The sequence below is a fragment of the Salvelinus alpinus genome, chromosome 3 (assembly GCF_045679555.1).
Source record: "Salvelinus alpinus chromosome 3, SLU_Salpinus.1, whole genome shotgun sequence".
NCBI lineage: Eukaryota > Metazoa > Chordata > Actinopteri > Salmoniformes > Salmonidae > Salvelinus > Salvelinus alpinus.
Window position 1 is genome coordinate 23,191,822 of NC_092088.1, and position 13,654 is coordinate 23,205,475.

The 13,654-nt window shown below is 41.4% G+C and overlaps 1 protein-coding gene across 1 annotated transcript; it reads right to left on the minus strand.

The window, feature by feature from the left end:
- Positions 1–245: 245 nt before the first annotated feature.
- LOC139570328 (ATP-sensitive inward rectifier potassium channel 12-like) lies at positions 246–11,800 on the minus strand. Its single transcript, XM_071392124.1, has 2 exons — positions 11,152–11,800; positions 246–4,147 (listed from the first exon to the last, which is right to left on the minus strand). The coding sequence occupies exon 2, from the start codon at positions 3,967–3,969 to the stop codon at positions 2,626–2,628; it is 1,344 nt and encodes a 447-aa protein (XP_071248225.1). The 5' UTR covers positions 3,970–4,147; positions 11,152–11,800; the 3' UTR covers positions 246–2,625.
- Positions 11,801–13,654: the final 1,854 nt, after the last annotated feature.

A 13,654-nucleotide genomic window follows, 5' to 3' on the forward strand; every position in this document is an offset into this window, starting at 1 on the left:
ATAATTATTTAGGGGAAAGGATACCCCTGGGATAAAAGGAACACTAGGAAAATATCAGTCATTGTAGCCAGCTGAATGACCATCATGGTGTTTCTTCTTGTGCTAGTCTTACAGTACTATACCTCCTACTTCCTCCTTTCTTAGATACAAGGGCAGTTATTTTGGTGTAAGAGGAAAAGTAGTATTTTAGGGGACATGAACTGCACATTTCAATGAGGATTTCAATGATTTCATGACACAGCATAATATATTGTGTGCTATTTAGTAGAGCAGTGCATTATGGGTAGGCATAAATTCAAGGTATACATTTCATATGCTACGATTCATGCCAAAGATTAAAATGAGTCTGTCATGCACCTTAGTTTTCTTTCTTTACCTAGATACTGATCAATTACAAACTACTCAGTATATGTAACTAAGACAAAAACTAATCTGTAGATACTAAAATATGACATTTATTTGGTTTGAATTTAGAATTTTTTGCTTGATTTTGTGCTTGAAGTTGAACCTAGATTATTAACATTCAAGACACATTTACCCTTCCTATTTATGACTCCTTTTGTTACTTCCATTCCAATTTGCATTTTAAACTGAGTTTTGGTACCTTTAGGCTTCCATATCATAGCAACACACGGTACAAATAATTGTTGTTATTGTACTCATTCTTAACATAATGTGTATAATGTTGTTCCAAACCCAACTTAACTCAGCTGCTCAGCTACTTCTTGAGTTATTGAACTTTGAAGAGCACTCCAGTAAATGAAGGATGTCTATACATGATGTTTTGGTGAAAGCTCTCCTCGAAACTCCAAACATCACTGTCAGAGAGATGAGTGTGGCGCCAATTATATAACAGGTGCACCGCGAGAGAATAGAGTCACTAGACTAGCCAAGCGGGTTCCACAAATAGACTCATGATAGCCAAATTTAGCTCTGTGCCCTTCACCATTTATGTTTGGTACATAACATGGAGGTACATTTCAGTATTATTGCTTTTCATATTGTCTGTCCACCTGATCATGTAAGCCTATTGCTTCTTAGATGTAATTGAATCAAATCAACTAAGGACTTTTTTCAACATGTCACAGATAGTTTCTCGTGCTTTATAGGGGTTAATAGCTTGCCCTTAAAGTATGTTTCTAAAAGCATGGGATTAATCATTTTACAAATTTTAACCCTGCCCCACATGCATACCCTGTGTAGACCATTAGGAAAATATTGATGACAGTTTTCGAGCAAAGCAAAACTTGAAGGAATAATACACTATATTTGAAACTATATTTAGTATTTTTTTCATTAGTCCATTGTTGATATAGTCCGAAAATGTCAGCAATCAAGTTTTCAAGATGTCGGACTTTCAAAAAGCAAATTGTCACTTACACCATCATCATGAGTGGATTATTCCTTTAACACACATCAATTTACCTGGTAAAGTACCATTCTTTCTGCATACTATTTGAACTTTTCTATCAAAAGGGATTTGATAGCATACGATAACTGCTCTTTACTTATAAAGATATTAGAGGGGAAACACTTATTACATGTGAAGGCCCTCAATCCTCATTGAGTTCAGACACACATTCATCAAACCCGTTCTCTTTGTAGAATTATGCAATGGTGATTGGACGACATCACAACATCTTCTACGGAAATCCATTCAGTTTCTGTCCCTTGATATCATTAATGATGTGCATAGATTCGTTTTAAAGAGAATAAAAAGAGAAAAAAAAGAAATGTCATGATATTTCCCCTATAGTTGTTTCAAACTTCGTTGAGGTCAGATTAATCCTGTGTTATTTTAATGTTTTAAGCAAGGCGTTATCAAAATGATCAATTCAATTTATTTTCTTTTTAGAGAATTTTGAGATGTTCCCCCCTGCCCATTCTAAATTAATTTACTGCATTACTATTGGGCCTACTCCTAAATTCAGCTAATAGTGCAAATTATATGTATTCCTCTCAACTGGTTCAAATTAAGTCCAAGTTGTGAAACTACATTGTGCTTCAATGGCTTATGGATGGTTAAATGATTTAGCATGGTTCATTGCTTCTGAATGCTGCAGTACACTTTTACAGGAATTTTCAAAGTGCCATCGAACTCCGTTACAGCGATTGTGAATTCCAGCAATGTGGGAAGCTTATGGGAAGCTTTAAACTGTAACACTATCATTTGTGCCCAACAGTGAGTTGAAATAGCAAAAATATTTTTTTAAATATGTTTTCGAAAAAAGGTACTCCACACAAAACAACTTATCTAAGCAATAATATTAACACCTAGTATCTGATTATTAGGTCTTGTCATTATACCTGTTCGATGCATCATTGAAACTCAAATGACATTATGAAAAAATATTCAAGTTTCCATGAAGGAATTAAGGTCCTTCACTGGCCTTTTCCTTTTGTTGACGACATTCTCTACCACAGTTTTGCGAGCTGCGTACTCTTGCTTTCACCTATTCCTTCCCAACAGTATCCCTCTTTCCCTTTCACTGTCACCTTATTTTCTTTCCAACCTATTACAGTAGTCAGCTTTTCCTATGGCACTTTGCATTGTTCTGCATTTTTACCCTTGGAAGGAAAGAAAACGTATCAAAAGTTGACCCCAGGTAGGTACAAGGGCAGGGGTCATATCTCTGACTCCCTGCGGTACGACCTTTGGTCCAGTCCCCTAGTGGTCTGTAGCCTCTCGAACTCGTGTCGACTGGTCCGGTCCGGACTGTTCAGGTTGGCCAGCACTCTGACACCACCGCCCACGCCCACGCCCACGCCCACCACATCCTCTTCCTCGTCCTCGTCCCGGCTGAGGAAGGCCAGCTCGTTCTCATAACAGAAGGAGTTGGAGGTGGGCACCAGGAATTTGTTTTCCACCATGTCCTTGGCACTGTAGCGCGGGGTGGACGGTACCTCGTAGGTCTTGTGAAAGTGAGAGTAATCCACCTTGTACAGGTTCTTCTCCTCGAAGAGCACCGGCTCGAACCGGTGCCCCCACAGCACCTCCGTGGCCAGGTAGGAGCTGCGCGCCTGTGTGGTCATGGCAGTCGCCTCGACCATTCCCTCCAGTATGACCACGATCTCAAAGTCTGCCGTCTCCAGGTCATTTTTACCAATCCCATAGAGTGGACTATCCTCATCAATCTCATGGATAATCGTAATGGGCGACACCAAGAAAATCCTGTCCAGGCCTTTGTCAAAGCCCACATTGATGTCTATTTGGTCCAAGGGGATGTACTCCCCTTCGTCAGTGATCCGGGGTTTGATGAGCTGAGCTCTGACGTGAGCCTCTACAATGTGACTCTTCCTCAGGTTCCCCACCCTCCACATGAGGCACAGCTTGCTGTCGCGCATGGCGATCACTGCGTTGTGGCTGAACAGCAGCGTCTGTGCCCGCTTCTTGGGCCGTGCCATCTTGGCCATGATGGCACCAATCATGAAGCAGTCGATGATGCAGCCCACGATGGACTGGAAGACCACCATGAAGACTGCGACGGGACACTCCTCCGTCACGCAGCGGTAGCCGTAGCCGATGGTCGACTGGGTTTCGATGGAGAACAGGAAGGCGGCCACGAAGCCGTTGACTTGCAGAACGCAGGGCGTGAAGTTGTCGTCTCCGGCCGGATTGTCAAGGTCGCCGTGGAGTAACGCTATGACCCAGAAGGCCAGGCCAAAGGCCAGCCAAGACAGCACGAACACCAGCGTGAACAGCACCAGCATGTAGCGCCAACGGATGTCCACGCACGTGGTGAACATATCGGCCATGTAGCGCGACGACTTGTCCTCCATGTTGGCGAACTGCACATTGCATTGGCCATTCTTCTTGACGAAGCGGTTGCGGACCTTGCGGCGTGTGTGGATTTTGCCGTTGCCAAAGCCATTCATTCCACCACTGCTGCCGCCGTGCATGTTGGTGAGCCGCAGCGCCTCCTCCTCGGATGACACAATGCTGTAACGGTTGAGCCGCCCCACACTCATGCTGGCCACGTAGGCCCGGGCTGCAGGGTCGGGAGTAGGTGGGAGGTCCCGGATGTGCCAATGTGTGATCACTCAGAGGTCCTTCCCAGTGGTGTCAATGCCAGAGCCCCATCTCAGCCGGTCATAGCCAGGGAGAAGGTGTGCTGTGTGGGTTGTTGTACTCTCGGCCGACCACTCCCTGAGGAGAGAAGAGAGGGATACGGACGTCAGTACTTTGTCATATTACAGCATATCAGTATCAAAGTACTTCACCATTTAAGACTCTGGGGAACTGCACTACAAATACATTTATTTGGTGTAATTCATGCACACATAATCCATTATGCCACTGGACTTTCATAAGTAGTCGTCAGGCTATTGCAACATGCCACAACCACATTTCACATAATCTATTGACACCAATACCTTACATGATGTGGTCACCATACCGTATAAGATTCCTTAAATGTTTTGTACATTATGGTGTTATTATTATGGCCTTAGTGCTATTACCTTGACTCTTGACAAAACGCTAGATTCTTATCATGAATTCGTTTTCAATATGAATGGCAAAAGACAAAAGACACCCTGTCCCCCACCCCATCCCTTTACCTCCTGCTTCCGAAGCCTGATCACGACTCACACATTCATTCCAAATGGCCCTTTTCAGAAGTATTTTTGTTGATTGCCGTGCAAAGTGGAGAGGAGCTAGCTAGATCCAGACACTTCTATCACAAGACGTTTCCTGTGCTTTTATCGGCCACTTGCTTAGAACCGATGAGATGCTACCAGACATCATTCACAATTTCTTTGCAGCCTTCTGTACACTATAGTACACACGGTCAGCAGAATGATCAGATTTCAGCTACATCAACACTAGGACGTAGTGGAAAGTTCAACATGGTAAAGCTTCCTATCTCAGCGGTGTGTTAATTTATGTACTGAGCCGTTCTGGCTGTCGTGTCGGCATTGCACTCAATTTGATCATGTCTTTTCTTTTTTTTTTGCCTGTGTGTGTGTGCATGCATGTGTTTAATTCAGGACTCCCAGGGGACTCCTGTGCGTGCCACAGTTTTCATGGGTGCGCCATCACAGATGTTAAGCACAGGGACAGAGGGAGAGGGAGAGACACACTTGGTCTAAAAATGAAAATGTTCTGTCACTACTTAGCCAGGTTTCAAGCTCTATTTACTTGACCTGATTCAGTATAATTTGCAGTATTATTAATCACGCAACGAGGATGGTGTAAGATTTACAGCATTTTACCACCGCCTCCTATATTTCTAAGCAATAACGCCCGGGGGGGTGTGTCTAATTACTTTGGTAACCAGTTTATAATAGCAATATGGCAACTTGGGTGTTTGTGATATATGGCCAATATACCACGGCTAAGGGCTGATCTTAGGCATGACGCAATGTGAAGTGCTTGGACATAGCCCTTAGCCGTGGTATATTGGCCATATATCACAAACACCCAAGGTGCCTTATTGCTATTATAAACTGGTTACCAAAGTAATTAGAGCAGTAAAAATAAATGTTTTGTCATATCCGTGGTATACGGTCTGATATACCACGACTGTCAGCCAATCAGCATTCAGTGCTAGAACCACCCAGTTTATAAATACGTATACTGCATTTCTCCACCCTCTGCTTGTGTGCATGTTCAATACTAGACGGAAACCTTTCTCATGGTTAAGGGATCAATCATTCACATTTAAAACATATTTGTATAGAATTAAAATAAACATGTACATACTAAAGAATAACATATTTACTCACGCACACACACAGAAACACACACACTGTATATAACCTTTTTTTTGCGCCACACACACCGTACAACACACTAGCCTTAGGTTTACAAACACCTTTGCCAATCTGTAATGATTTATCCATCTCTGTATAGATATTGTCTACTAATTTACTAGACCTCGGCTACGAAGGGCCACAGATGTGACCCGGGCCACAGACGTCACCTGGTCCACATCATGTCCAGTCTCCAGGGTAACCAGCAGAGCAGGGTAAAAGTGTCTATAGGCCCCCAGTAGCCAGCCACAGGTCCCTCTGGATCCCCAGCTTTTATCGCCTGGCTACGTCCCTGTCTCATCCCTATACCCCGGATCAACACTCTGAAGGCTTGACGGTGTACAACCGTCCACTGACGTGCACTACTAAATCCCTCCGGTCCTTCCCTCTCTCTACCACAGCCTCTCAGTCTCACTCCATTCACCATGAACACACAGTAGTTGGATGTACTCTACAGCCAGGTCTAACAGAGTTGCTATGTCAGTTGCTGTAATATATTATGACAGCTATGTCTGCTTTTGTGCCCTCTTCCAAAGGATTTGATTATCCCTTGATAATGTCTCACCACTACTGTTACTGCACACATACAATATATCATTTGAACCAATACATATTTTTTCTTAATCACTAATATCGCAAAACATAGTTTGCAATGTACAGAGTCTACGGAAGGTTTCAGCATTTCACTATGTTTGTATTCCATGTCATCCATCTTCGAGCTTGCCCCCCATCCCCTTATGGCCGACAACGGTCCTCATGTCATACTGTCTGTAGTAGTATATCAGGCAACGCATGAATTGATTAAATGAAAGTAAAACCCCCTGTGTGTGTGTCAAGTCATTAGTTATGTGCCTCCAGGTCTATGCTGGAGAAAGTCTTTAGCAGCATGCTGCATTAATGGATTTGCAGGCAATGGAATTTGATTTAGAAGTCACAATGCGGAGAATGTATGCTTTGTTAGAATGCCGAAGTTGTTTGGATTCGACAGTAGGTGGTTTTGGTGAAATCTTTATAGCACAGCTGAATCTAGATTAGTCATGTACAGTATAGAGCTTCACCAATCCTCTTATCGTACTTTATATCTGGTTATGTTATAAACGCAACATAAGTAGACCGCTACACCTATAACTCTGCCTTTAATTCTATTTGCTTTATGTGTTATATAGATTTTATTGAGATATAGAAATTTGGCAAAATGTAGTCGTTACATTTATGTTCCAGCGAACACATACAGCATACCTCCGTGTGTGTGTGTGTGTGTGTGAAAAGACAGATTTGCAGAGTCGATGCCAAGAATACCACGGCACGTGAGGGAAATCATACCTTGTGTGGCAAACTTTTGCTACATTTCTACATTGTCATTCCTTTCACTTTCAAATAACCTGACTTTATGGTGACTTTGTTATGTCTGAAATAACAACCAAAGTATAACTCATGAGTGTGTCTTTGTAGAAAGTACAATGTGGTTATTACTCACATAGAATTCAGTCCAGTTGCACTGAACACACAGGATCACACACAGGATCACACATAGGATCTCACACAGGATCACACACAGGATCACACACAGGATCACACACAGGATCACACATAGGATCACACACAGGATCACACACAGGATCACACATAGGATCACACACAGGATCACACATAGGATCACACACAGGATCACACACAGGATCACACATAGCATCACACACAGGATCACACATAGGATCACACACAGGATCACACACAGGATCACACATAGGATCCCACACAGGATCCCACACAGGATCACACACAGGATCACACATAGGATCACACACAGGATCACACACAAGTGAACAAAGCATGGAGGTGATTTGAGTGTGCAGGTAAGGTGAAATGCTTTTGAATGATCCTGATGGGGTTCGATTATGTTTTTAAAAATTACGAAGGATGGGGGGTGGAACACGAGGCCGGGAGGAAAAGGAGGTACTCCATCTCAAGGAAAGCAGGAAATTGAACACGGCGACCGTGATCGCAGCCAGCACCCTTTGTCCATTGTTCAGGAAGAGCTCAGGATCAGGTGTCATCGTATTTTCCTATGGCTCACCTCATCACTCGTGTAGTCTCAAGTGACCTACATATTTTCCTATAGAGTAGCTCACCACTTAACCGCAGGGGACACAATTTGGGAGCACACCTTCGTAGTACAGTATTGTACATCTGCCGTGGCCAGTTACATGGGCAGTTTGTTACTACATTGTATGCATTCGACAATATAATAATGACCACAGAAATAGAATGACTATTGTTCATTCTATTTCTATCATAGTGAACTTCATTCAAGACATGGCAAGGGAAAGGCAAACTCTGATAGTCAGCCATTTTCTATAACATTATATGTCTCTCCTGATAAAAGACAGACTGATAAGTCACACTCTAGCGGCTAGGACAATATTTTGTGTTTGAAATTCCGTCTGAAGTTACTGTTCAGCTGAAACCAAAAGAGATACGTGTGTGTTTGTGTGCGCGTGCATGTGTGTACGTGTGTATTTGTGCTTATGCAGGGTGTATCATAATCATTTATTGCTTTATTGCAAATCCGTGATTTAACGATCATCCTATCGTCACGTCTATGTGTTACTGGACAAGACAATCTGCCTGAATATCTCCCGTGGTCAGTTTTTTCATCCACCTGTATTCTTTTGATCAATTAAGTGATTACAGGCCAATCCCACTAGGGGGCATCCCAAAGGCTAGGCTTTACAAAGGTCTATGGCTAGGAAACCGCATGCTGTTTATGTTGTTAATTTACCTCTTAGCTTATGACACCAAGCAAGTGAACATTAGAAGTTTATTTACAAAATGCTATATCACATTTGTGTTTTTTCATCAGAAAATATTTTTAATTCATAGATTTTAGATGTGAATGAAAATGTTTTTTTTTGTGGCCAAACGGTATATATCCATTTTTTTTATATATCCATTCGTATCCTGTATATTTGACTGTGGTGTGTAGTTGTCTCACCTAGCTATCTTTAGATTAATGCACTTACTGTAAGTCTCTCTGGATAAGAGCATCTGCTTCATGACTAAAATGTAAAATGTAAATGTTTTATACAGATCTCATATTACTGTATTTACTTATTATTATTTTAATATTGATGTCACAAATGTATCATTTGCAGTTCTTTATAATTTTTTTTGGGTTATTTGTTACATTTGACTGTGTAAAACCTAGCAGTACTATGTATTTCTCTGAGAGTTGGGCAGCAGGTAGCCTAGTGGTTAGAGCATTGGAATAGTAACTGAAAGGTTGCGAGATCAAATCCCCGAGCTGACAAGGTAAAAGTCTGTCGTTCTGCCCCTGAACAACACAGTTAACCCACTGTTCCTAGGCCGTCATTGAAAACAAGAATTTGTTCTTAACTGACTTGCCTAGTAAAATACAAAAAAATGAAGGGAGGGCATTTAGCAAAATATGGCATTTAGCAAAAAAACATTGTTATTTGTCTCTCTGAAATGAAACCATCAAGTGATGCGTTTTAAATAAATACATGTCTGTCATTAAATAACCCCAGGCCATTTATTAGATCGTGAAAAAACACACCAATCTCTTTCATAATGTCTATAAACAATAAAATCTACTTTACCAACATATAGTGTTTTGGAATGAAATCGCCAGTTTAATAAATGTAGTAAGTAGTACATGTTTCACACTTTAGTATGTGATTCGATGTTCTAGTTACTGCGAAAACCACTGAGTACTTTTTAAAATATAAAATATGAACCTTATTATACATAAACTCTAATATAGATGTACATTTGTATTGCACATAGTGCAACATGCTGCATAGGCCAGGAGTAGCTTACGTGATATAATAAAACTTAAATGTCTTGAATTTTTTATTCTATTTCCATATCTGAACACATATTCAAATCTAAAATCAAGTATGTATAATGAATGGATTCATCCAAGAGAATCTAATGGCATCAGTTATGTACGTAATATGAAGCTAAGGTTTGTGGTGTGCTATTGAGATGACAGGCAGGCAGGATCTGACCATTGATCTATCTGGGAAACACAGAGCACTACCGTACATCAACTTGAATACTCTTGGTATTTTTTAAATAAAATGTTAACTCTTTGGTTATGTCTTGAGTACAGTGCAGCTGACAGCTGTCTGCTGGACAAAGCTCCATACATGATCAAGTTGAATAGTCAAGTTAGTGCGCATCATGCCAAAAACTCCTGTCACGAATGCAACTAGTGGTCTATAATCATTGTATATGATCTCCTTAATGGATTTAACCTCAGAGAAATATGTGTTGATTTGGTACTCAGACATTCGTTTATAATTCTGAGGGTAGAACGTGTCCATAACGTGTGGATTGAAATGTATTTTTAGATGTAGCACTGTCTGGAACCGGTGTAAGCTAAGCATCATACAGTCATCTCATACCAGCCGTAGATGTGAAGTGATACTGTAGGTGTCAGGAGGATCATATACACCATCCATATACTGGGCTGTTAATGAGGAACACTTCACTATATACTTCAAAACACTATCTATCCATTTTCAGAAATGTTGGTAAATTAGCTTTTATTGCTTAAAGAAATCATAAGAAAAGAGATTGGTGTGTTTTTTTCATGATCTAATTGTGGCATGGGGTTGTTCAATGACATGTGTTTGATTCAAATCTATCACTTGATGGTTTCATTTCAGAGAAACAAATGATCATGTTTTTTGCTAAACGCCTCACTCTCAGAAATAAGTAGTATTGCGAGGTTTTACACAGTCAAATGCAACAAAAAACTACATTTTTAATAAAGAACTGTACAAATGATACATTTGTGACATCAATATATATATCTTTGTAAACTTTTTTTTCAATACAGTAATATGAGATCTGTATGTAAAACATTTAGCAGATGCTCTTATCCAGAGCGACTTACAGTAAGTGCATTCATCATAAGATAGCTAGGTGAGAAAAACACGTATCACGGTCAAATATACAGGATACAAACGTTCCATTCCAGCTAAACAACGGATATATAGCATTTTGCACCAAAAAAATACATTTTCATACACATCTAAAATCTATGAATACAAAATCTGAGAACAGTAATATTTTACACACACATGAAAGTTCCCATAAGTAATCATTTCTGATGAGAAAACACACAAAAAATGGGTGGATAGAGCGTTTTGGAAATTAACTTTTCATATCGACAAGAAGATCTGCCTTCTCTTTTACACAGTAACATACCTGTGCTATATGAATTTAGATTGGACAAGACAAAGGACTTTGTATTTATTATTACACTAAACCCCATTACGTAATTGCTGTCCCCACCAATATCACACCAATGATGAGGAAAAGCAGTTGATGAAAGAGCAGAGTCAAACATGATGTGAAGTTTCTTACCTTATATTTTTCACCTGGTTCTTCTTCTACCCCACTTTAGAGCTGAAACACAGTATCCTCCTGGCTCATATCCCAGCTAACCAAACTGAAGCATCATTCTCCCTCCGAGTTTAAGCCACCAGAGCTGGTCTCTCCCTCTTTGATTCCTAAGGGTAGAACCACTCCATCCTTTTGAGCCACAGACACAGAAACCCTTTGAATTTCTTCATCATTGAGCTCTATATCTGCTATCTTTCCTTCCTCAGTTGTTGTCAGTCAGCGAGTTCTTCCTACATACATCTCACATACATGAAATACAACTGTGGTCAATCGGTCCCCACAAAGAACAAAACCATGACAAATGTGTGTATTTTCTTCTCTTTGACTGAATCACTCTGTCCTCAGTTTGTCCTCCGTTGCTGGGCGTAAAAAAAGGTATCTAACAATTTCCCAATGTGAAAAAAAGCATTGTATCCCCATCTTCTGAACTCCCTCAGCACTTGTGTTCATTGACAATTTTTAGTAGCATTGAAGTCCTTTGTCACATTTCCCATAAAAATGTTGAATTAAAAGAGATAATTACCTCTGCTTATTAGCTGAACAGCCTCTCTATCAATATTTGCAACCTGATCTAGTTCTGCTGGCAGCAGTTCTCTCTCTCTCGCTCTCTTTTTCTCTCACTGTTTCTTGCTCACTCACTCCCTGCATCTCTTCTCCCACTCCCTTTCTCTCTCGTTGTGTCACAGAAGCTGCCATTTGCAGCCACTGTGCCCTCCCTCCCTCCCTCCCTCCCTCCCTCCCTCCCTCCCTCCCCTCTGTCTCTCTTTGTCTGTCTCTGTCTGTCTGTTTGTCTGCCTCTGTCTCTGTCTCTGTCTCTGTCTCTGTCTCTCTCTCCCTCTCCCACAGCATGGCACAGTCTGTGGACAGTAGCCTGATCGACAGACGTATCATTCAAATGCCCAGGACAGTGTAGCAGTGTATACATGCTGCCTTCAGATCACATTGGGAATCGTTTTTATTTTGGTAAATGACAGAACTGCAAACAGAGTGTAACTGTTGGGGCTCTCACACATTGCTACATACTGACTGCCCAATCCACATTACAGTAACAACCTCTTGCCTGTTCATGTCCTCTTAATGCCCCCTGTCACAGTTTTATTTCATGAGGACTACGAAGTCATATCAGATAGCTCTACATACAACATGGTCATATCAGTTGTGTTCCCAGGTTACTACACTGTCAGGTGTTACTGAACTGGCCCTTTCAGTCAGAGGTGAGGACGGTGAGGATGTTGAGTGTTCTCAACATGCATGCCTGTCTTAAATGTATCCCATACATTATTTGGTGCTCTGTGGGAGTGTGTCGCTGTGACGATGGAGTGGATACAGTGTATTGATAGATCACGCAGCTGAGCTGGGTGACTTGGTGTGGAGAGACACCCTTCACACTTGCCCAGTGTGTAATCAGTATTGACCCAGGGCATGTGTGTGTGTGTGTGTGTGTGTGTGTGTGTGTGTGTGTGTGTGTGTGTGTGTGTGTGTGTGTGTGTGTGTGTGTGTGTGTGTGTCTGTCTGTCTGTCTGTCTGTCTGTCTGTCTGTCTGTCTGTCTGTCTGTCTGTCTGTCTGTCTGTCTGTCTGTCTGTCTGTCTGTCTGTCTGCAGACAGGGTGAAGGTTTTGGCATCCCCGCAACATGTAAAGTGGAATTTAAGTGAAAATGTGGCGGTTTCCTTCTGTGTTGAACTCTACTCATTAGGTTTTACAAGGAGATCAACAGGTGGCCTAATTTCTTGTTTTCTTCTTCTCTGTCTCCGGAATAAAGTAAAACAGTGAGTCATCAGTAAGAGCCTTTCAATTTCAAATGTCTCTATGAAGGTAGTCTTTCTGTGGTCTGTCTGGAGGATATAGCACATAACCGTAAATCATTTCCCATCCTCATTATAATGCAGCAGTGCCTCGTTTGGTCTCAAGGTGTTTAAGAACCATTTCAACCTGTAGCTCTCCTGGCTATTGATGCTGTGGAACATTTTACTGCGTTACCCTTGACAACTCCGAGCAGTGACATTATATTTGACGACGCTCGGCGAGGCTAGCACGCTCTCCTTTTCTCACATTTATCATAGAGCCAGTCATCAGTCAAATCCTAAAAGAGATGACAATTACTCAGGGGGAGGATGAGAGTGAGAAGACTCTAAATACAGCCTGACTGCGTTACAGCCCATCTTTATCACTTTATGAATCATCAGCACAGTGGCTGTTTTTATGGTGCGTTTGAAAAAAAGACAATTTTTATGTTATCTTTCCCTTTTTTGAGGGTGCTCTTTCTTTCCCCCCAAACTCAGCCTATCCTCTGATTTTATCTGTCAATGTGATCAGGGACAACCTGACTCTTCATAATGGTAATCTAGCGTCATTTGCATTGAGATGATGATGAATGCTGTCAATTAGCTGGAGGTTTAGAGGACACCGGTTTCTTCAACACGCCACCGCGCGAGTTTGCATTCGACTTCACTGCACTGTTGCTG